Genomic DNA, 22797 nt, shown 5'->3' with positions numbered 1-22797 from the left:
TCATTCTGGCCCTGACTGGGTAAGTTAAGGCACAGAACGTTACACCCTTTTTATTTATGAAATAGAGGAAAGAAAGGGTATGGATCACAGTAAGAGAGAGGTTTTGTTTTGTACCTCAGACAATTCCTTTATTTGAGTTAGAAACAACCGAGGGAGCTGTTCTCAGGCTGAGTTGGAGTCCGTTACAGTTACATTGTCTTGGGTGTCAGCGGTCTGGAGACATTGAGGTACACAAGAGGGCATGTGTAGGTAAGTACTGCGCCATTTTGTATAAGGGACTTGAGCTGCCCCAGGGGCGATCTGGAGCTAACACCATCACAGATACTGATGGGCAGCTGCTGCCCCTTCTTTCTCTTTCTGTTTGTCTATCCTTGTTTTTATTTGAGACAGGGTTTCTCTGTGTAGCCTTGGCTGTCCTGGAACTCACTCTGTAGACCAGGTTGGCCTCGAACTCACAGAAATCCATCTACCTCTGCCTCCTGAATGCTGGGATTAAAGGCGTGCACCACCATGCCCAGCTCCTTTTTCTCTTTTAAGTTATTGAGCTGGAGGAGATATTATTATATTAACTGCTTTGTATTGCTATTTTGCTTAATAAAGCTGTTGAAAGATAAGACAGTTTCTTTTATCCGGGTGCCAAGTCTGCTCTGGCAATGGTGTGGTGGAGAGGCTGCCCCCAACAGATGTCCATGGTAAAGAAAAGGCAGTGTAGTGTGAGCTCCTGTGCAGGGTTGCCCCTAAACTCCAGAACTTTCTTTGAAATCCAAAACAAAATGGGAACAATTCTTAATGTCTATAACTCAGCACCAAAAAGCACAGTACAACCACATTATTTTATTGGAAATATACAGAAACATTACAAATTTATCAACTATCTAAAATGAATAGTATAAACATTTGAAAAATATAAACTTTCATGAACAGTTTATCAAAAATACTCAAGAACATTCAACATATTCATATGACCCCCAACCCCCAAAAGCTTTTGAAGGTGAAAGTGACATTTAGTTTGACTTCACTGGTTTTATCATTTCTCTACCCCTCTTGTTGAGGACTAAACCCAAGGCCTTATGTGCATGTTGATGGAGCATTGTGCTGCTGAGCTACATTCCCCACTCCAAGAAAAATATTTTTGTGGGAATGGCTTTATATCATGATTGAGAGTGGACAATGATGAGTATGCCTTCCCTTGAACTGTCTAAAATGAATTATGTGACCAAAATTGAGGAAAGATGAGGGATTCATGAAATCTTGTGCTCCCCCTTTCTAGTAAGAAGAATGTGAGGATTAGAATGTTGAGTCAATGAGAATCAACTTTAGGGAGGTGCCTGTTATTTACTGGGCATGATATAGGAAGCTTCCATGTATGTGAATTAGTATTTTCCTTTTTTAGAAGGAAGTGTTAATTTAATCCAATGTTGTTACATCTAAAGAATTTTATGAGTGTCTTTTACTCTGGACTAGAAATAGAATCGCTGACCTAACAGGGAAATTATCAATCAGAAAAGAAAACGGTTTCCTTTACACAGGTATTGATATGCAGCAGAGAAATCGTGCCTATGCGATGACAAGGTGAGTACACTCAGATGCAGAGCTGGGACAAGCAGTTCAAATGACATGGAGTGAATCAGGGGCACGGCTTACTCTTCCCTACCCAGAATCTTCTTACTTGAGAATGGTTCCGTTTTGATGTTAGATTTAGAGTCACACTTTCATTTCCAGAGCGTTTTGCCAACATTCCATTGTTTCTCTGCATATGACGATTCATTAAATCTCTCCATCTTCCTCCAGGGCACATATGTCACCACCAGTTTATTTTCTAACCCACAACACACCGCTTCTTGTGTTCCAGGAACCTTTGACCTGTGTACAATGTACCAAGGGCAAAACTTGACCAGTAAGGTGGCAAGTAACAGGCGACATTTCATAAACGTCTTACAGTTAAAATCAGTAGAAAGGAGAACTGCCACAACCTGAGGAAAGAGGTCAAGAGAAATGATTGATGTCCTCACCAAGAAGACACCCTGGAGGACCCAGCAGAGATCTTAAAGCTAAAAAAGAAAACCAGTAAGAGAATTTGTACAAGTTTCAAACACACTACTGTTTCAGAAGACAATTTTCTACAAACTTGTGTTCACAGCTTATATATCTGATACACAAAGTGAGTCAGTGATGGATAGTAAACATGTATTTGACTTGAGGTATCAACTCATGGAATGCCCATGACTTATCAGCGTCCACAAGCATGCAGTGCAGTTAACTGCCCTCAACAGTAATCCTCCCCCCCCCCCCGAAGATTTTAAGAGCAGGAATCTAGAATGAGTCAGAGAAATCAAATGCAAAATTTTAATGAGCAAAAGACACTTCCTGTAATATATCTGGGGTATGAACACTTTGTTTTTAGGAATTTCTCTCTCCCTATACACTTATCAATGAGCTGAATTGGAAAGTGTTGCCAAGATGAATTCAATTGGCAAGAAAATGCATCCATAATTCAAAACAGCAATAGGCTGTGCCCATTCTGAAAATTTAGAAACTGTTCATAATTTCCTTAATAAAGATGAAAGTGGGAAGTTTTAAAAGAACATTAGGACATCACAAAGAATCTGTTAGTTGTTTTTGGTTTTAAAAGACCTGCCTTTGAGAGATAAGACATTTGAGAAAAACTAAAGTTTTTAAATGTCACATTGTGGAGTGGCTTTACAGAGACCTCTATGTCAATGAGAAGAAACTTATGGAATAATAATTTTCAAAAAGAAGCTGGTGCGGCAGTGTACATCTGTAACCCCAGCACTCAGTGGGGTGGAAGCAGGAGAGTTGTGATGAGCTCTGGGCCAGCCTGCGTCATAGAGCAAGAGTGTGCCTGAAAAAATTAACAAACCCAAAGGAAAATATCCAAACTCCAAAACACCAAAAAAAAAAAAAAAAGAAAAGAAAGAAAAGAAAGAAAAAAAGAAAAGAAAAAAAAAGAAAAGAAAAAAAAAGAAAAGATAATGGAACAAATTGGCTATTGGAAGTCATTGCAAAGCTAAATTCACCTGAGTCTTCCAGAAAACACATTTTTGCTTATTTCAGCCATGTCTATGTTAATAGAATCTCTGACATAATCATGTGTGTATGTTTGGGGAAAAGAAAAAAAATGTATGTGTCATGTACATTTTAGGCCACTGTGTTCTTTCATATTTTGCCCATCTGCTGTCTAGTTTTTAAAGGTGCTTGCAGAAGAGAGGACAAAGCGCCAGTCTTCCCATTTCTTAGTTTTAATAGCTTGAGATTATGACTCCTCAGAGACCACTCAATCAGAACCCAGTTAACTTGATCTGCCAATCACCTCGAGTCCATGACTAGGCATCAGAGAAATGAAGTGCCACCCAGCAGTGCCAAACCTATTGACCAGAAGAATTATCCAGAGACATATATAAGCCTTTGACTTCTTTTGTCTCAGGATCTGTTTCAATGGTTGCAAAAAAACATAATAGAAAGACACAAATCTTCTAGAAGATCAAACTTGATTTTCCAATGTGGCGGTCAGAACGAAGGCTTTTGTCTTGGCCTCCCATCCAGAGTGTTTGTACAGTGTTAAATGTGCTAACATACAAACAGACCTTCCAAGAGCAAGTGTTGTTTGTCTCCAGGTGTCTTGGTTGAAGTTCAAAGTTTATGGAGACTTTGGTCTTCAGTCCTGCTAAACAGGGTGACATCATCATCATACACCACGGCTGAACAGTCTGCATTCTCTAATAAAACGTAACTGTTCTGACTGCCGTTTGGAGAAAGGCCCTCCTTCTTAGCAGTGGATGTGAGCTCACTCCAGGTGATGTCAGTGTTTTTAAAGGCATGTAGGAGGAAGATGCCATTGATGATGGTGAAGAACCCACTCAGGGTACCAATGATATCTCTGGCTTTCATGCCATACCACTCCTGGAACAAGATGGCAGAGCATGTCACCACCATGGATGTGAAGAACACGTAATAAATGGGAGTCACCAGAGAGGTGTTAAAAGTGTCCAGGGCTTTGTTGAGATAGTTAACCTGGGTCATTATGGAAAGTATAAGCACAGCCAAGAGGATGAAGACCAGGGGGTCCTTGTAAACAGGCTTCCACTCTAGCAGTTCCTTGATGGCAATTCCCAAGCCCTTGGCAGAAGAAACCGAAAATGCTCCTATCAAAGAACAGATTGCGATGTAGACCAGTATATTAGTCTGTCCTTTCTTGGGCGCCACGATCACAATCAGCACCAAGGAGATCACAGAGACGATCACAGCAAAGGAAATGAAGCCTGTTAGGAGGAGAAAGAATCAGGCTCAGGAGATGCTGACAGGACCAAAACTTCCCAAGGTACCATTAGTCATCACTTTCAAAGTACAGGAATTTAGAACGCGTGAAGAGTTGAATAAATACAACTCAGCTCCTTAGTGATTCATAGAGCAACTCACAAACATATCATTTGAATCTCCACAGTATCACTACAAGGCTGGTCAGGTGTAGCGTTTTATATTTGTACTTAAGGAAGAGGGGCAGGGATTTGGGTTCATCAGAAATCTTTTGTCTCCACTGGCCTCATCTCTTTCTGTTGCTGTGTGGCAAGGACGCACAGACACAACAACGAACTGTTAACTTCTTAGAAGAAGTTATAATGAACAACTCTCACCGTGGCCTACAGCCCACAGCGGGCTTGCAGGGTACCTTCAGTGTCGACACAAACTTCCTGTGGTGATGGGCATGGCGGAGCATGGGTAAGGTCAGTACTCCAGAGGCTGACAAAGAGGACTGTAAGTTCAAGGCCATCCTTGGCTATCTAGCGAGGTCCTATCTCAACAAAGCAAACCAAACCACACCAAGCCAAAACACACCACTCGACGAGGAAAAGAGGTAGTGACTTCGGTGGGTGTATGCCTTCTTTTTTTTTTGGTTTTGTTTGTTTTGAAGGCTGAACCACTGACCTGGATCTCTCAATTTCATTTCCATTTCACGCAAAGAAGTGACTTCTTCCTCTTGGGGGGCATGGATAACCATCACAGTTGACCCCAATATGCTTAAAATGCAGCCTATTTTCCCGTGAATGTTCAAGTGCTCGTTTAAAAAATAGGAAGACAATATCGCGCTGTGGAGAGAGAGAAAAAAAATCAAACGGCACAGCTCAGTTACCCTCTGACTCCACCGCAATTTAGAGGTCACACTGCGGCACGTGTGGCCCTGCACCCCACAGAGCCAACTAGAATGCGCTGTGTGACACTGGAAAGCCTTACGTGCATAGTTCAGCAATGGTGGTTAAGCAGCCGTAGTTTACTACTTGTATAGAGATTGTAGACATGCTACGCTCCTGTTGTCTCCCCATTGCCTCTTAGAGCTGAATTAGCTTCCAGTCGACACCTGTTAAGTAACTTCGATGAAAAGTGTTTTATGGCTCACTGGCAAAAGTGAGCATCCCTCAGGCCGGGCGGTGATGGCGCATGCCTTTAATCCCAGCACTAGGGAGGCAGAGGCAGGCGGATCTCTGTGAGTTCCAGGCCAGCCTGGACTACCAAGTGAGTTCCAGGAAAGGTGCAAAGCTACGCAGAGAAACTCTGTCTCGAAAAACAACAACAACAAAAAAGTGAGCATCCCTCATCCGAAATGCTTAGCCCCTGAAATGGTTCCATGGGAGGGGTTTGGGTTGTGGCTCTATTTGCATGTATGAGAGCTCTTAGGGAGGGAACCTGGACTTAAATAGAAGATTCATCTGTGTGTCATGTAGACTTGACAATATGTTTGATATGCTCATGTTTTGACTGCAGTCTGTCACATGCGGTCAGGTAAGGAATTTTTCACTTATGGCATCCTACGCAGGCTCAGGATGGTTCCAGTTGAGGATCACCTTGGCTTTGAGTTTTGAATCAGGGATGTCCAATCTGTATATTTAGAATATAAGCAACCATGATGTTTCAAAGGCATACATCCTATAGGGGCTGGGGAGATGGGTCATTCAGTAAAGTGCATGCTGCATGAAAATGAACATCTGAGTTTTATGACTAAGATTTTTATGAAAAAGCCAGTGTGGTTGTGCACAGTTTTCAAACCTCAGAGTTGAGGAGATAGAGACGAACGGATTGGGGACTCACTGTGCAGTTAACCTATTTGTCAAGCTCCAGGTCAGTGAGAGACCTTGACTCAACATAAAACGTGTACAGTGCCTGAGAAATGACACCTGAGGCTGTCTTTTGGTCTTCATTTCACACACACACACACACACACACACACACACACACACACACACGATAGAAAGATAGATACCTAGCTAGCAGGTACTCTGTTCAGAGTTGGTACATAACTAACACATTCCTGTACAATCATCCAGATTGTCAAACAGTAAAACATTTTCTCCTGTCCATCCCTGCCTGGATAGTTCCGCCCATCTAAAGCTCCCAATGCTTTGCTTGTCATGGCTTGCTTTCAAAATGCTCAAGGTTGGCACTGCCATGGATACCACAGTAGGACATCCTTCTGCTACACCGAGAGGCTCTCTGAGGCTTCTGCTCACCAGCCTTCTTTCTTACCATTTTCAATAAATGGTGCCATTTGACCTCAAGGCATTTACGAGGCGCTTTCTCAGAGTTGCCCTCTCGTGGTCATTTGGGGGACTGCAGCCCCAGTGAAAACTCTTAAGTCTTCAGACAGCTTTCTACACATTAACTCATTTAAATCTCTCAATTCAATAAAGGCAGAAAGAAGAAGTAGATAGGCCTAGTCAGAAGCTTTCTACTAGATACTGACAATTTACAGACTCTAAAAAGACAAAGACAACAAAATGGTAGCCAAGGCACACAAAGAGTTCACAGCTCATGGACCACATTCACCTGAATGCTAATACAGCCCAACTCAGAAAAGTCAGACCCATTGTGCTGGTTGGTTTTGTTAACTTGTCACATACTCGAGTCATCGGAGGAGAGGGAGCCTCAACTGCGGAGTTGCCTCCATCAGACTGATCTGTGGGCTCTTCTTGATTAATGATTGATGTGGGAGGGCCCAGCCCGCTAGGAGTGTGGCAACCCTGGACAGGTGGTCCTGAGTTGTGTAAGAAAACAAGCTGAGCGAGTTGTGGGGAGCAAGTCAGTAAGCAGGGTCTCTGCAGGGTTTCTACTTTCAGTTCCTGCCCTGACTCCAGCCCTGGCCTCCCTCAGTGAGAGACTAGATATAAACTGAAGCCCTCTCCTCCCTCCTCCAGCTGATTTTGGTAATGCTTTTATCAAGGCAACACATCAAACTAGGACACCCACATCCTATGAAACAGGAAATTCTAGCACAGGGTACCCAACACAGGTACCCAGCAGGCAATGATGAGATTGTAGCAAGAGTTGAAATTTAGCTTCAACACGACGTATTCCTTTAAAGGCTTCTGCTAACTGCTGTCATTAATCTATGTCATTAAACTATGGCAACAAGAAAAATTCAAAGGAGGTTCACAGTTTGCTCAGGTGAGAGGTATAAAACCCACCCCAAAACCCTCTGGGTAGGCTTCACTGAATCATCACAAATAGAATTTGCAGTTTCCTTGTCAGTAATGAGTCAAGCTCTCCCGTCAGGTTTTCCTTTCTTTCTTTTCTTTTTCTTTTTGTTAGGCTTGTTTCTTATTAACAGCATGGCAATATCGCTCCTGTTTCTCTTGCTATTTTTTTGTAGCTTTCTCAAATTATTATTATTATTTTTCAAGAGGCAAGATTAGTTTTTTTTCTTTGCTGGGGATCAAACTCAAGGCCGTTCCCATGTTAGCAATTCTTAGCCCAAGAAATAATCTTTTATGCCTATTATAAATGGCTTGTCTCTAAGTTCTCAGGCATCCCAGACATTATTTGGGACTGTCTGTACTTTGAGAGTTCAGGTTGCGTTTTTTTTTTTGTTGTTGTTGTTGGTTTTGTGTGTGTGTGTGTGTGTGTGTGTGTGTGTGTGTGTGTGCGCCCACGCAGTGATTTCTTGGCAGAATACTTCTCATGGTTTAAGTGTGCTGATGATAGTTAAGTAGCCCCGGAAGCCTCTGTTGTTCACCTACCTTATGAGAACACTCAGCGCCCCCAGGGGGGTGATCAAGGTGGCAGGTGCAAATGCATAGGCCGCAAAGTTGGCCGCCTCTCCAGCTCCCACTGGAAAGCAAGCAGAACAATGAGCAGATGGGATAAGGTCTTCATCAGAGGAGCTAAGCAAATGACTCAAGATAGCAGCAGACTTCTGTCTCAACGACGCTGAGACCTACCTGAAGGCAATGATTTAACTTCCTGCAGCCTGTGGGAAAGGAATGCTGTCATGAGACACAGAGCTACCATGATTGCCTGGAGACAGCCACGTGACAACGCTGGGGAAATGAATGTACTTAGTACATGATTTTCAACTGAGACTTGAGCTACTTGAATGGTGAAGACATATTTGGAATCCAGTAGCTTCGGAGTAAGTGGAGAATGACTGAATTTGCAGTTTAGCCATGACCGTCACATCAGGCATCTCATACAATGAGAAGGGCTTATAGGGATCGGGTGTCTGCGCGGCAGATATCCAGATATCCCCACCACAGGCCCACGGCAGGACTCGCTGAACTGGAGAGGAACGACAAGCAAGTGACGATGTCTCAGGAGCTCAAGAAGATCCAAGTAGCCGTTGGAAAGTGCTAAGGATAGATGTCTGAATGTAATGTTATCTGAGAAACTTGAGATCTGCACCGGGTAGTGTGCTGCGAATAACTTCCAGAGTGAGGGAAATTCTCCCAAGAGCTGGCTTTTGGGTGAAAGCCAGTTTATTCTCAGAGTCTGCAGTGGGATACCTCTCCAGAAAGTGTAGCATTCCACGCTGTCCAGCTGGGCCAAGCAAGCACATAGCGGAGAGAGGAAACAGCAGCATATACTCTATTTCTTTGTCTATTTTGCTACCACACTCATACTGCAGGAGTACCCAGCATTAGAACACCATAAAAAAGATCTAAATTGTTGTGGAAATTACTTTAACTTTGTCAACATGTGTTGCATTTGTTTATGCTGCAGAATATCACTTTAACTATGTAGAGATATGTTACGTGTGTTTATGCTGTGGAATATTACTTTATGTAAAGATACGTTACATTTGCTTATTCTGCATTTGTTTAACAATGTAAGGATGTGTGTTTAATTATGTAAAGATGTGCTGCATTTGTTTCACTTTGCCTGCCTAAGGCACCTGATTGGTCTAAAAAAGACCTGAGTGGCCCATAGCTAGGCAGATAGGGATAGGCGAGGCTAGCAGGCAGAGAGAATAAATGGGAGGAGAAATCTAGGCTGGAGGGAAAAAAAGAGGCTCAAAAGAGGAGAAAAGATAAGGAGAAAGAGGAGTTGCCAGGGGCCAGTCACCTAGACACCCACCCAGACAGCCACGGAGTAAGAAGGAAAGAAAGACATATAAAGAAAAGCAAAAAGCCCCAAGGCAAAGGGTAGATAAAGAGAAATCAGATTAAGTTAAAAGAGCTAGCCAGAAACAAGCCTAAGCTAGGCCGAGCACTCAAAACTAATAATAAGTCTCCATGTCATGATTTGAGAGCTGGTTGGTAGCCCCAAAGAAAAGGCCTGGTACACTAAATTTACAGAGCAATTAGGAGACTGCTCTCCTTAAAAGAGCTGGGGCAGCCTTTTCAGACTATTCAACTTCCTCTGGTGCCTTTATATTGTTTATAGTTCCTATTTTATAGATGTTGTTCTAGGCAAATCTTAACTTCATATGCTGATAGCCAGATAGCACCTCTAATGTATGTTTTCATCTGTACTATCACGAGCTTTTTGCTTGGTATACATGATATTGTAAATGTAGCCATACACATTACCCCAGTATCAACAGTCAAAGAATCCTTTAATGAATCCATGTTTGGTCCCAATAAGGAAGACAAACCCATTTCCAAGGGATTGTGCAGCCATGATAGCCACAAAGTTAAGAACTCAGAAGAAGGCCATGAGGTGATGGCACACGCCTTTAATCCCAGGGTTTGAGAGGCAAAGGCAGGCAGATCTCTGTGAGTTTGAGGCCAGCCTGGTCTACAAAGAGAGTTTCAGGGAAGCCAAGACTGTTACACAGAGAAACCCTGTCTCAGAGGGGGAAAAAAACAACTCAGAAGAAGGGCTGGAGAGATGGCTCAGAGGTTAAGAGCACTGGCTATTCTTCCAGAGGACCCACCAGAGGACCTAGGTTCAATTCCGCCACCCACACAGGGGTTCATAATTATCTGTGACTCCATAATTATCTGTGACTCCAGTTCTCCAGATCTGATGCCCTCTTCTGGCCTCCTCATGTACTACATGCACATGGTGCACAGAGCAATGCGGGCAAACCAGGCATATACTTAATATATAAATAAATAAACCAGGCATACACTTAATATATAGATAAATAAAACAGGCATACACTTAATATATAGATAAATAAAACAGGCATACACTTAATATATAAATAAATAAACCAGGCATACACTTAATAAATAGATAAATAAAACAGGCATACACTTAATATATAAATAAATAAAACAGGCATACACTTAATATATAAATAAATAAAACAGGCATACACTTAATATATAATAAATATTTTTTCCTTTTTTTGTATTTTATAATTTAATTTTACATATCAGCCTCAGATTCCTTGTTCTCCTCCCTTCCGCCCCCCCAAATAAATAATTTAAAAAATAGTCAGAAGATACAGAATAGAAGATATTTCTCAGTTCTCATGGGAAATAGGAGATGTTTGTAATAAAACATATTTGGGGAGCTGGAGAGATGGCTCAGAGGTTAAGAACACTGTTCTTCCAGAGGACCTGAGTTCAATTACCAGCAACCACATGGTGGCTCACAACCATCTGTAATGAGATCTGGCGCCCTCTTCTGGTGTGCAGTTATATATGCTGTATACATAATAAATAAATAAATCTTTAAAAAAAAAAAGAGTTCTCCTTTTAAAACGTATTTGGAACACTAACTTCTTCCTCTGCATTCTGTGAAAGCACAGAGCAGGTGTCAGGGAGTGAGAACAACCTGTACACAGTTATGTAGGCAATATGCGGCGTCACCACAGTCATTTCTGGACACAGCTCCATCCTCCACAGGAGGGGAGAGTAGTTGAGTCTGAAAACTCCCGGGTTTCATACTTACTTGACAGCAGTCCAGCCCACCACACCCATTCCTTGAGGTAAGAATGTCCACCTTGCCCTGGAAAATACCAAGAGAACAAAAATCAGGTCCTCTCCTCAGGAGATAAGGACAGATGAGCTGACTCCTAGGGAAGGTGTCGGGCATGCCGGAGAAGGCTAGGCTTCTGGTCACCTCGGCAACTGTCCTCTCTGAGGACACTTACTTGGTCCCTCCCAAGGTCGTTTCAAGCTTGCTGGTACCCTGACTCCTGAGAAAGTTCCTTTGACTTGTATAAAACTGTATCATCGTCAGGGTCACTAACGATGTCAGTAGGCAATACAGGTATGGGTATTATGAATTCTGAATATTTTACTTCAGCCATGGTTAAAATTAAAACCCAAACCATAACTTGTAAGCAACACTGGTCCTAGTGGGAAGAAGATATTTGATACAGGATCTTTTGAAACTTTGGATGAGTCAATTAAAGAGGAACTGGTGGGCTCTGCTTCTCCTTCACCTTGCCAGACCCAAGGACAAAAGGCTTTTCTGAAGATGCCTAAAGTCATCTCCCCATGACCATGACCACTGACCTAACTCACTGCTAACATGTTAGCTATAGAAAATGGAATTTTCTCAATTGTGACACTTCCTGACTTTGGCCTGGATGATTTTGTCATAATTAAACTAAGAGGATATATAAACAGTAAGGATGATCTTGCAAAGCAGTTTATTATGCCTCTTTAGTATTTTCTCCTTATAAAATTTACTAACGGCTAAACAGGAAGCATCCCATCACACTGGATGTCTGCACCTCTCATCTGTACTTTTTACTTGAGTGGTTGGCCTATTTTGTTAGGTGTGGTGGTTTGAAAGAAAATGCCCCCCCAAAGGGACTGGCACTGTTAGAATGTGGGCTGTTGGGAAAGGCGTGACCTTTTTGGAGGAAGTGTGCCTCTGTGGGGGTGGGCTTTGAGGCCTCTTTAGTTCAAGTTTTCTTCAGTGTGACAGTCAGTTCACTTCTGTTGCCTGCAAGACGAAGGACTCTCAGCTCCACCACCATGTCTGCCTGCATGCTGCCATGCTTCCCATCATGATGATAATGGACTGAACCTCTGAAACTGTAAGTGAGCCACCCCAATTAAATGCTTTCTTTATAAGAGTTGCCGTGGTCATGGTGTCTCTTCACAGCAATAAAAACCTAACTAAAACATTAGGGTATGCATTTTTTTCTTGTCTGCAATTGTTCTTTACATATTAGGAATTTTATAACCCTGTGTCCATATATTTAATAGCCCTCCACATCATCTGATTGTTTAGTTTCAAGTAAGTTATTTCCAAATAGGATGTCTGTGTGTGGCCTGTTTTATCCACTCAGAGAATTATTATTTTTCTCCACTCAGAGAATCTCTTAAGTTACACAGAATATAGTCTTCCTTTACACAGAATAGATTCATGCTTAAGAAGGCTTTCTTTGGGGTTAAAAGTTATCTCAAGTTCAAAGAATCTAGAGTGAATTTTGCAGAATGGTAACAAGTAGAACTCTCACATTTTTCCCTCTACTTTTTCCTAATTTGTCTCAGTATTTTAGTTGAATAATTTATTTTTCTTCACTGGTCTGAAATACGACTTTTTAAAATTACATATTAGCTTCTATATGTAATCGGTTCTGTGGGAGACCCGCTCCCACATTTTCCCCAGGGTACTCTTAAGGAGGGAGAAGTGAGAAATATTTAGATAGAAATACAGAGGGAGAGAAACAGATAGCAATGCAGGACAGCCTCGGGAGGGCCTGGATCCTCATCCACAGGCCCTCACTGTCTCTTCTAAAGGGCTTTTTCCAGAAATGGGAAGGGGTGGAGCAAAGACCTCCCCTTAGCACAGCCAAGTGCAGACCCTTCTAATGACCTAGTAACCACACATGTGGTCAAGCAATCCTCCAATGCAGCTCTGCTGTGTAAAGCAAGCTCAGCTCTCACTAGGAACCTCTGTGGGCCTCCACACTGTTCTACCTGGACGTTTTCAACAATCCCTTACTATTTGTTTTAATTCCAGTATCAAATTGTTTTCATTAAGACCAAAATATAGTGTATTTTCTGATGGACCAAAGCTTACTATTTGTTTTAACTCCAGTATCAAATTGTTTTCATTAAGACCAAAATATAGTGTATTTTCTGATGGAGCAATCCTCCTCTCTCACTACTCCTTCAGAAACTTGTTTACATAATTTACAGTCATTTATTTTTCCATAGTGACCCAGGGAAAAAAATTAAGTTTCTTGTGCTATTATAGTTCATGAAAATGAATATAAATGTGTGGCTAATACAATCAAACAGGCTACTTGGCATCTGGAATGTCACTATAAACAGCAGCATAATTCTACCTCTGCTCATTCATTGATTCCACAAATATTTGGTGGGTGCTAACCACTGCTGAGTGCATGGTTTATGAGTCTGCTACCAGTAAACAAGTCAACCTGATGACTAAAATGAACAATAATGCAATACCTTAGAGGCAATGAAGGAAACTGTTCAGTTCAATGATAGAAATTGAGGGAGGCAGTTCTAGGAAGATGGACTACGACAGAATTCAGAGCCATGAGTCAGCTAGACGAAGGTAGAGAGTTCAGGGCAAAGGGAAAAGCTCTTTGGGTAGAGAGGAACGTGCTCAAGAACTTGAGTGGAGACTTTGCCTGTAGAGTGCGTTTCTTACCTGCTCTAGTGATGCCCTTGTCGGCCAGTTGCAAGAGACCCTTCTTTTTGAGTATGAAACTTGAACCAATGAAAATGCTGGAGCTGATGGCCAGTGCCAAGCCCCCATAGAGACTGTATCTGTTTTCGACATTGGCAGAAATGCTGAAGTTGGTGACAGTGGAACTCAGGTTCGTGAAGAGGGCAGGATGAGGCAGCAGCTGTGACACGCTTGTGATCTCACAGGAAGCCTGGGAAGAGTTCGAACAGACCAGAGACAGCACGTGACCTGGGAAAAAGGAGGAGGAGGAAGGGATGTTAAAAATGCGAGGGAGCTGTGTAACAACTTATTACTTTCCGCAAAAGAGAGGCTTGAGTGGACGGAAACACTTTTTTACTGTAAGCAGGGAATTCCCTAAGAGGTGGTACACAGGCCTATAGACATTGTTTCTTTCTTTTTCTTTTTCTTTCTTTCTTTCTTTCTTTCTTTCTTTCTTTCTTTCTTTCTTTCTTTCTTTCTTTCTTTCTTCCTTCCTTCCTTCCTTCCTTCCTTCCTTTCTGTCTTTCTCTCTTTCTTTCTTTCTTTCTTTCTTTCTTTCTTTCTTTCTTTCTTTCTTTCTTTCTTTCTTTCTTTCTTTCTTTCTTTTCTCCCCCTTTTTTTCTTTCGAGGCAGGGTTTCTCTGTTTAGTCCTGGCTGTCCTGGAACTTACTCTGTAGACCAGGCTAGCCTCCAAGTTAGAGATCCTCCTGCCTCCGCCTCCCGACTGGTGCCAGGGACTGGTGCTGGGTTTTAAGGCATGGGCCACCACAGCTCAGCCCTATAGACACCCTCAATATAGATTGCACACATTCTTAAAATGATTTAAAAATTGCCTAGTTGTCATTGTTCGAAGATGAGAGATTTCACGTGAAAGTCCAGGATCCTCTGATCAACTGAATGGCCTGGCATCATGTGGATCTTGGTTGCAGTAAGGAAGCAGCAGCCTGTTGGAAGTGAGTGCTTGTGTAGACCTGGCTTGCGCTCCACAGTTCACCACAGCAGACCCCACCCCCATCCACTGCACTCCTTCTCATGATCAGACTGTCTCTCAGAAAGCAGGGCTTACCGCATAGAAACGTGGAGAAGGCTGTGGCAATGCCACTGGCCTCTAAACTACCCTATTATAGGAAATTTAGCCCAGCCATTTGTGGGTTATGAACTGTGCATTCCAGAAAAGGCATTAAACTTTAATTTTGCATGCCACTTTGCCCAGAGAAAATCATTTTTCAGTTTAACTAATTCACTTGCTCCTGAATAAAACAGAATTTTATGGAGAAATGAATTAAACATCAGTAGGCTTTATAAAGAATAAGACTGAAGCAAGAATGTAAACCCACGGGAACAGACCCATTCTGTGCATTGGGGCTTTTAGGCTAAGCTCCGAAACTCTTAATAGTCTGTCACTCGAACAGATTCTGAGTCAAAACTCTTAAATATTTCAAGGAAATTACATTATTAGAAATGTTCTAGAATATCGTTTTAAAAGAGCAAAGCTACACAGAGAAACCCTGTCTCAAAAAAACAAAAAACAAGAAAGGAAGGAAGGAAGGAAGGAAGGAAGGAAGGAAGGAAGGAAGGAAGGAAGGAAGGAAGGAAGGAAGGAAGGAAGAACAAGTGCAAATGTTCAAAGTAGCCAGGACTCAGCATTCTTCCAGTGGGCATCCCATCTCAACCCAAGACATGATCCGGGAGTGGTGGCACTCTCTCGTAATTAGGGCACTTGGGAGTTCAGCTCACAATTTTGGGGCCGGCCTGGATCACAGGAGGGACAACGGACAAAATAAAACAAAAAACAAAATAGCCAACCAAAGAAACAAACTGAAAACAAACGGGGTGTGAGCAGGGAACTTTTTCACTGGTTACAGTTCTGACGGCGTTCATTCCCGAGAAAAGAACATGGAACATAACTTCCCAATGAACACATTCCTGTCCTTCAGTCTGCAGCTAACATAACCATTCCAGAGCTTCATCCATGAGCTCAGGGTGGGCGGACCTCATTCCAGCACAACAATATGCCTTCTAAGTAGCTGACGGAGCAAAAACAGTTCCTACACTTTAGGGGGTGTGGGGACAGCGGTTCCAAGGGAACGCAAATAATTTTTGGTTGCATTTTCCAAGTTCTCTGTGGAAGTGGCAGACAGGAAGGCTGGGGGTTTTATGGCAGGACAAATAATAAAAATCTTGCTTGGTTACTGACCTTAGAACTTCAATCATTTAACGATTTGGGAGTATATTCAGGGAGGAAAGCCCACAGAGGCTGTGACTGAAGGAGGGAGAGAGAATGGGGGTGTGGAGGTGCCCAGGGCACAGGGAGGAGAGGGTGGGGCACAATGTGTGGGTAGAGACCGGGAGGATGTTAGAGGATTCAAAGCTATCTCTAATCAGAGTAGGCGTCTCAAGATCCCAGGACACAAAGTCATTCATTATTCAAGGAGTTGAATCTAGACTTTACTCAACATTGAAAGTCTATAAAAGTCCCTGAAAATTTGTAATAGACCCTGCCAGTCACTTTGAAAGTGACTACAAATGTATACCACCAGAGAGCTTGCTCAATTTCTTTGATGTTATTTTTAAAATATTAAGTAAAAATTAGTTAATATTTTAATTTTGTGTCATTTGTCAAAAAGAATAATACTCAAACTTTGTCAATGAATCAACCACACAATTTAAGAAATAAAATATTACTCTTTATAGGTGACACCTACCCTGGACCCTCTTTAACATTTCTCTCCTTAAAATGGTGATTTCCTTGCTACTGTGCCAAAGATGTGTAACTGCAAATGGTTCAGCCGTGTAACCCAAGTCGACCTTTTTATTTCAGAAAATTATAAATATAAGTAAAACCAGTAAAATCTAAATGTTGATACAAAGGTGAAATGCTTTCATCTCTCAAAACTCTAGCTATCTTTAGAGAACCGTTTAATTGTACAGTTTATGACAGGCTATCTGATTTCTAGAGAGTCTATGGTTGGGCAAAGCTACATTTGAACTTGAGAATCACAGCCATGCATTCCCAGGTTGAGATAGCCTTGTCTCCCCATCCATGTAGTTTTCTGTGTTGATTAGTCACCCCTTAGCCTTCCCGTTGTTGGCATAAAGTTCTTCCCCTGCTGTGGTTTGGATGTTAAACGTCCACGAAAAGCCTGGTCCCCAGAGTGGTACTATGGGGACACAGCGGCACTGCCAGAGCTGGGCTCTAGTAGTGGGGAACTCCTCTTTCATTTTTTCCTCCTCCCATGACGAGGGGGCAGTTTTCTCCTGCCATAGACTCCCACTGTGGCATGCTGCCTCACCACAGCTCCAAAGCAATGGGATAAAAAGTCCCAGACTGGACCTTCCAAAATGATGAGACACGATGTGTCGTTCCTCTTTATAAACGGCTTCTCTCTGTGGATTATCTCTGCCGCTGATGTTGAGAGCTCAGCAGAGGTGACATGGATTCAAGCTTCAGCTTCCTTACCATCCCCTCACTATGTCTTCTTCCCTCGGGGGTCTCATACACTCCAGGTTGGCCTTGAACTTGCTATGCAAGCGAGAGTGACCATGAACTTCTGGTTCTCCTATATCCACCTTCCAAATGATGGGATTACAGGTGTGCAGCATCACACCTGGTTTACGTGGTGGTGGTGTTTGGGACCAAGCCTAGGGCTGTGTGTGTACTTGGTAAGTACTCCGCCAAAGGAGCAACATCCTTAGCCTGAGTTTACTCTCTTGCACATCTGTAATTCTCAGAGCTGCTGCTGGCCTTTTAGCCTGAGTCCCACTCATGAAGAAAACACGAGGAGGACCTGAGAACCAGTCCCAGGCAGATATGCAGCCTGAAGGAAGCAGGAACCCAGTCTGGTCCACCCTCAGTTGACTTGCAGATACACCTGCAGGAATGGAGTACAGCTCCCCATCTCATTGCTGTAGAAAATCTGAATGAAATCTTTCTGTCCACCACAATTCACTCTCCAGGCTTGAGTCACTGCCAGCCAGATAACACCCCCCCTTGCTCGATCTCACCGACTCTAGCCCAGTTTTCCATCCCAGTTGCAACAAAGCCTCAATTCCTCCCAACCCTAAAATTTTAAACTTCATACGCTGTGGAGCTTGCTCACCTCGGACCCTGTATTGCATGGCTCTCCCGCCCACCCATTCCTCAAAACAGCACAAGTTATACTTTCACTCACTCATCCAATCTTTTTTTATTATGTCTTTTAGCTGCCATGAACCTTTCAGAAGCTGGGGCTACAGCAGAGAATGTAGCAACATTCTCACTGTCTTGTATTCTAATGGGGGAAGATCGAGAAATGAACCGTGCAATGTGTTGAAATGCCAAGGAAAGCAATAAAGGTGTGCACATATGTATATTTTAAAAGCAAGATTAGGTAGAAACCTTAGCAAAAACCGGAGACAGAAGTGTGTTTGGAGGGGTAAAGGGACTGTAATGTCAGCTGGGTGGAGTGACAGACTGGAGGGAGATGGAAGGAGATGTGGTCTCCGGGCCGCTGGGGCAAGTTCGGGTGAACTGAGCCGGTGGAAAAGACCGTCCCACCCTGTCATTCCTCTTTCAAAGAGTACATGCACCTGCCCTATGGTCCACAGACCCGTGGGCCCGCTTCCTCTGTCCGTGGAACCTTAATAGGTCCAGCGGTCTCCTCTTTAGTTGTCTTAGACTCGTTCCTTATAGCTTTTATGGTGGCTACTATCCAGCCCACTCCCGAGTGCTGGCACACACAGCCAGCAGCTTCTTGGCACAGAAATGCCTCCTCCTGGGTTTGCAGGTATGGCTCAGTGGCGGAGCATGAGCTCAGTTACACACATCCCCAACACACAGCTGTTAGACAGCCGTTCTCTGCAGTTCCAACTTGCAATTCCCTCTCAGCAAATTATCCTACTTAATGCTCCCCATCCATCACACTTCTCCTCACAGCTTATGTCTTTGTAACACATTGCAGATCCATACAGTTAGGGATTTGCTCAACCAAACAGCTGTTGAACCCGTAGCACCCGATAGGCCGTGCTAGCCACCTATTTGTTCACACGCAGTCAGCTCCCCTGTGAACTAACTGGTGAGGCGGGTCAACAGGGCAGGCGGGCAAGCGGCTGCTCCTGCAGAGCAGGCGACTTTAGTGGAAGCACAGGCAAACAAGGATAAATGGAGGAGACAGACAGGAAGGATAAATCACTTAAACTGATTTGAAACAGAATAAAGACATAAATTAGAACAAATTTGGAACAAAATGAGAAATAACAGCACACATTTGGACGTCACTTCACAGCGGACAGATGGACATGTAAACTCTCATGCAGCTGGGTACGATGCCCATGATTTCAATTAAGAAAACAGCCAATTTGAGTTCGGTTAGAACACTACAAACAGCGCTGAACACCAAATGATAAAAAATTCTTTATATGTATTTTTTTTTATTTTGAAATAATTTGGGGTTATAAGGTCTTTTGAAGTATTCAGCCATGATTTAAAAATTGAAATCAAAGTGCTTCTGTAACTTTCTCCTTGTGGGCATCTAATGGAACTACTTTATTTTCAGATTCTATGATTGGCTCATCATTTGGTCTAGGATCTGGGCCACCCAGTCTGCAAGACCACCCACACCTTCAGTGCATCTTAGACGTTGCCACCACATTATCGGGTCATTTGCTTCTTGGGGACTGCCTGTCACTAGGGTAGTAAACTGCATGGGAGTTGTAGAGTCAAGGGCCAGACTGATGACAACCCTTTCCTAGGACCTAGACCAGTGCTTGGCCCACAGAACCCTTGTTTATCACCTCCGATGAATCAGCGAGATAAACAGACTCCATCTAAGCCCGGTCAGGCACTGCCCTGTGGGTTTCCTGTGTTATTACACCTGCACCTACTTTGACTGTGAACAATAAGATCTCTTGACACTTTAGAGATAAAGAAAGAGCCGAGAGAGGACTCAGGCTGAAGTCTAGTCTTCTCATACTTCTGAAAAACACGGGTTAACCTCTTCCTTCTTTCCCAGCAACTTCCTGCACAATTAATCACAGAGGTGAAACAGAGTTTCAGTATCCCTTGTTGTTACTAAATGCATGAGTAAAGCAGGGAAAATATCCAGAGGTCAAATGAGTGGGTGCAATCTACTTACAGATCCCTGAGCAAACAAGGGCAGGGTACATTAGTGCCGAAATGACTTTGTGGCTTCAGAGTTATTCAGAAAGGGGACTAACTACAACATGGCTGTCTAAGAAATAACCCTAGATTCAGCTGCTTTAGGGACCACCAGTCTCATTTTGGGGATAGTTTGTGAGTCGTTGCGGCCTTTTCTTTTACATGTCCCTCCCCTTTCTCACTAGCTGTGTTTTGATGAGTTCCTCCCTCTCTCTCTCCCCTTCCTTCTCTTTCTATCCTCCTATAATTAAGCTACACACAGGAGAAGATGAGAGGAGAGTATACGAAGGATGTTGCCTTCTGAAAGGGGCGGTTTGTACTAGACGGCTCTCTGCCCTCATTCCCTTTGAGTCGCTGGCAAGTAGATTAGAAATGGCCTTTGCCCTGACACTGTAAAAAAAAATGATAATTCATTTGCAATGCACACTTCCCAAGAAGTGTGCCTCACTCCTTTCCCCTCTTTTCATCCCAGTTCACGCTCACCTTCTGTGTGGAGACCGCAGGAAGCCCAGCGGATGTGTGAACATCTGGCAGAGAGGGCAAGGGCCCAGGGATTTTACAGGGCAAGATGGGGGCCGTAAATCCCAGCGCGCGGTCCGCAGGAAGAATTTACAAAAGGGCACGCCCAGTTCCCTGTTTGAGCAGTCTCTCTAGTCACACTCCTAGCTCGAGTGGGAGATGTTTCATTCCGAAGGCAGAGCAGCCACGCCTGGCACCCGCCCCGCTGTCCTGGGGACCCAGGCGCTGTCCGCGAAGGGCGCAGCGTGGGAGGCCCACGGGATCCCCGGCTCACCCTCTGCCCGGCAGGTGGCGTGGACCACGGACTCTGGAATTGAGGCTGAGTCAGAGGAAACTTCCTCCCCGACCAAACCCGGGAGTCTGCCCTTAGCATCCCGAGTTTCCCCGCCACACATTCAACACGGGCCCGCCCGGAGACCAAGTGGTTGTCCCGTCTGTCGTGCTTCCCATTTGGGTTTTCCCCCCACCCAGAGCCTGGAGTGTGATGGGCACAGCTCAGTATTTACTGTCCGGCTGGTGGGACAGCCGACTGAACGGCGGGAACCCCGAAGGACGAGGGGACCGCGTCAAGAACCCCCACATTTTCTTCGGATCTAGTGGATCTAGTTGTATCTTGAGAGGGCGCATCTGGGCTCCCAGCGACCTAAGTGACAGTGACAGATATCCCCACTCTCCCGCCGCCACCAGGCCTGACACTCACCTTCTCGGCAGGGCTCCCCGGGTGGCAGCCTCAGCTGACCCCCCATGGCCTGGGGACCGGGCTTCCTCGGCGCTGGCACTAGTTTCTCACGCACCTGTACCCCCGGGACCCACGGCGGAGCTTCGGGGTCCGCCCAGGGTGTGCGCTGGCTCCTCCCCCGTGGCAGCCTCAGCCAATGAGAGTGGCTGGGTGTGGCATCGGAGCGAGCCACGCCCCCTGGCCCTGTGGTTGGAGGCTCCTGCTCCGCCCATTGACTGCCGGCGTGGCTCTGTAGGGTGGGACGGGTTGCGGTGAGTGTGCAGGCCAGAAACACCTGTTCCAGAAGAGCTTATGAGGTCACAGCGTGGATGCTGCCGAAGCCACTCCCGGGGTGTACTGGAGTAGAATCTGTGCTGAGGTGCCCCCTTCTGGCTGTCCCGGAGCCCACGATTTTGTGCTAGCTGGCATCTGTGGGCCCTGCCCATTTGTGGGAGTCTTCCATCACTGGCTTTTATGGCACAGGACCCTGTCTGCTGGACTTCTGCGCTGAATCCATGCTAAAGTTTACTCTGGGAATTTTCGAACAGGCTTGGTGCTTCTTACTTACCCCTTGTCCTTCACTCCTACCTGTTTTCAACCAGCAGGAATCTCCCTCTCCACACACTCAACTCCTTTATCCCCGCGCCCAGTCATATAGATGTATGAAATAAGCTTTTAAGGGAACATCAATGCCCAAACTTAGGAAATCTGTTCCCACACCGAGGTTTATGGTATTCTAGCTGTGCGTTACATAGCATACAGGCACATACGTGAATCGACTTATTACATTGTGCAGTTTATTAACTCCGGTTTGCAGATGAGAGATTCAAGGTAAAGAATGAGGTGGAGTAACCTAGCCACGAGGTATTTATATCTCGAGAAATGGGCACACTTTCTCCTGAAACTTTCAGCGGGGAAAGCGGGGAGTGTGCATACGTTTTTGGGGTGCTTTTGTGCTCTGGCACTAAAACACTGTACTCCTATCCGTTCTCCTCCCCTTTATTCTAGGTGTTCTTGAACAGCTATTAACTTTATTGCCTAAGAGTTTCACTGCAGAGATTCAGCTTGCTTTTCTTGTTTTCGGGCTTATGAGACAAGACTTAAATCCAAATTAGTCAATAATCCAAGGTGCATACTTGTTATGTGGGTATGACTTGTGGAAACAGAATGGGGTGGGGACGGGAACAAGTGAAAGTGGCGAGGATGAGTTAAGACGGTTTTGGATGGGGAGCCTTGTGAATTAGACATCTATTTAAATATTTTCTTTGGCCATCAGAGTTGAAGTTTTGTCTTCATCTTAAATTGGCAATGATAATAAATCGTTATCAGGCACTTATATCAGGTACTTACTACTATTTAACAAACATCAGTTACTATGTGGCAAAAAACTATCCTCAGCACTTTATAAAAATTTGTTTAATTCACATGAAAGCTGTTCAAGATGATAGATGTTGCTATTCTCTGCTTTATGCTTCATATCTTCACTTGAAAATGTTCCCTTGAGATGCATTGCTTTTCTTTGTTTGCAAACGTGTGCACACATGTGTGTGCAGGTGCACATGTCCGTGTGTCTGTGGAAGCCAGAAGG

General features: G+C 44.0%; 1 protein-coding gene across 1 annotated transcript; it reads right to left on the bottom strand.

Annotated features, from left to right (window-relative positions):
- Positions 1-814: 814 nt before the first annotated feature.
- Nipal1 (NIPA like domain containing 1) lies at positions 815-21329 on the bottom strand. The gene is made up of 6 exons (XM_006979686.4): positions 21192-21329; positions 13819-14085; positions 11131-11187; positions 8028-8118; positions 4945-5105; positions 815-4280 (listed from the first exon to the last, which is right to left on the bottom strand). The coding sequence occupies exons 1-6, from the start codon at positions 21235-21237 to the stop codon at positions 3652-3654; spliced, it is 1251 nt and encodes a 416-aa protein (XP_006979748.1). The 5' UTR covers positions 21238-21329; the 3' UTR covers positions 815-3651.
- Positions 21330-22797: the final 1468 nt, after the last annotated feature.

Source organism: Peromyscus maniculatus, chromosome 10, assembly GCF_049852395.1.
Source record: "Peromyscus maniculatus bairdii isolate BWxNUB_F1_BW_parent chromosome 10, HU_Pman_BW_mat_3.1, whole genome shotgun sequence".
Taxonomy (NCBI): domain Eukaryota; kingdom Metazoa; phylum Chordata; class Mammalia; order Rodentia; family Cricetidae; genus Peromyscus; species Peromyscus maniculatus.
This window is presented reverse-complemented; position numbering and strand designations above follow the sequence as displayed.

Bases quoted from the DNA above. Each gene is read 5' to 3' on its own strand.
- Nipal1 (XM_006979686.4), bottom strand. From the start codon at position 21,237: ATGGGGGGTCAGCTGAGGCTGCCACCCGGGGAGCCCTGCCGAGAAG. The intron at 8,119-11,130 runs GTAAGTATGAAA...CTTGCTTTCCAG, and splicing joins GTGGGCTGGACTGCTGTCAA to TGGGAGCTGGAGAGGCGGCC. The intron at 4,281-4,944 runs GTCAGTGGTTCA...TCCTCCTAACAG, and splicing joins AATGAAATTGAGAGATCCAG to GCTTCATTTCCTTTGCTGTG.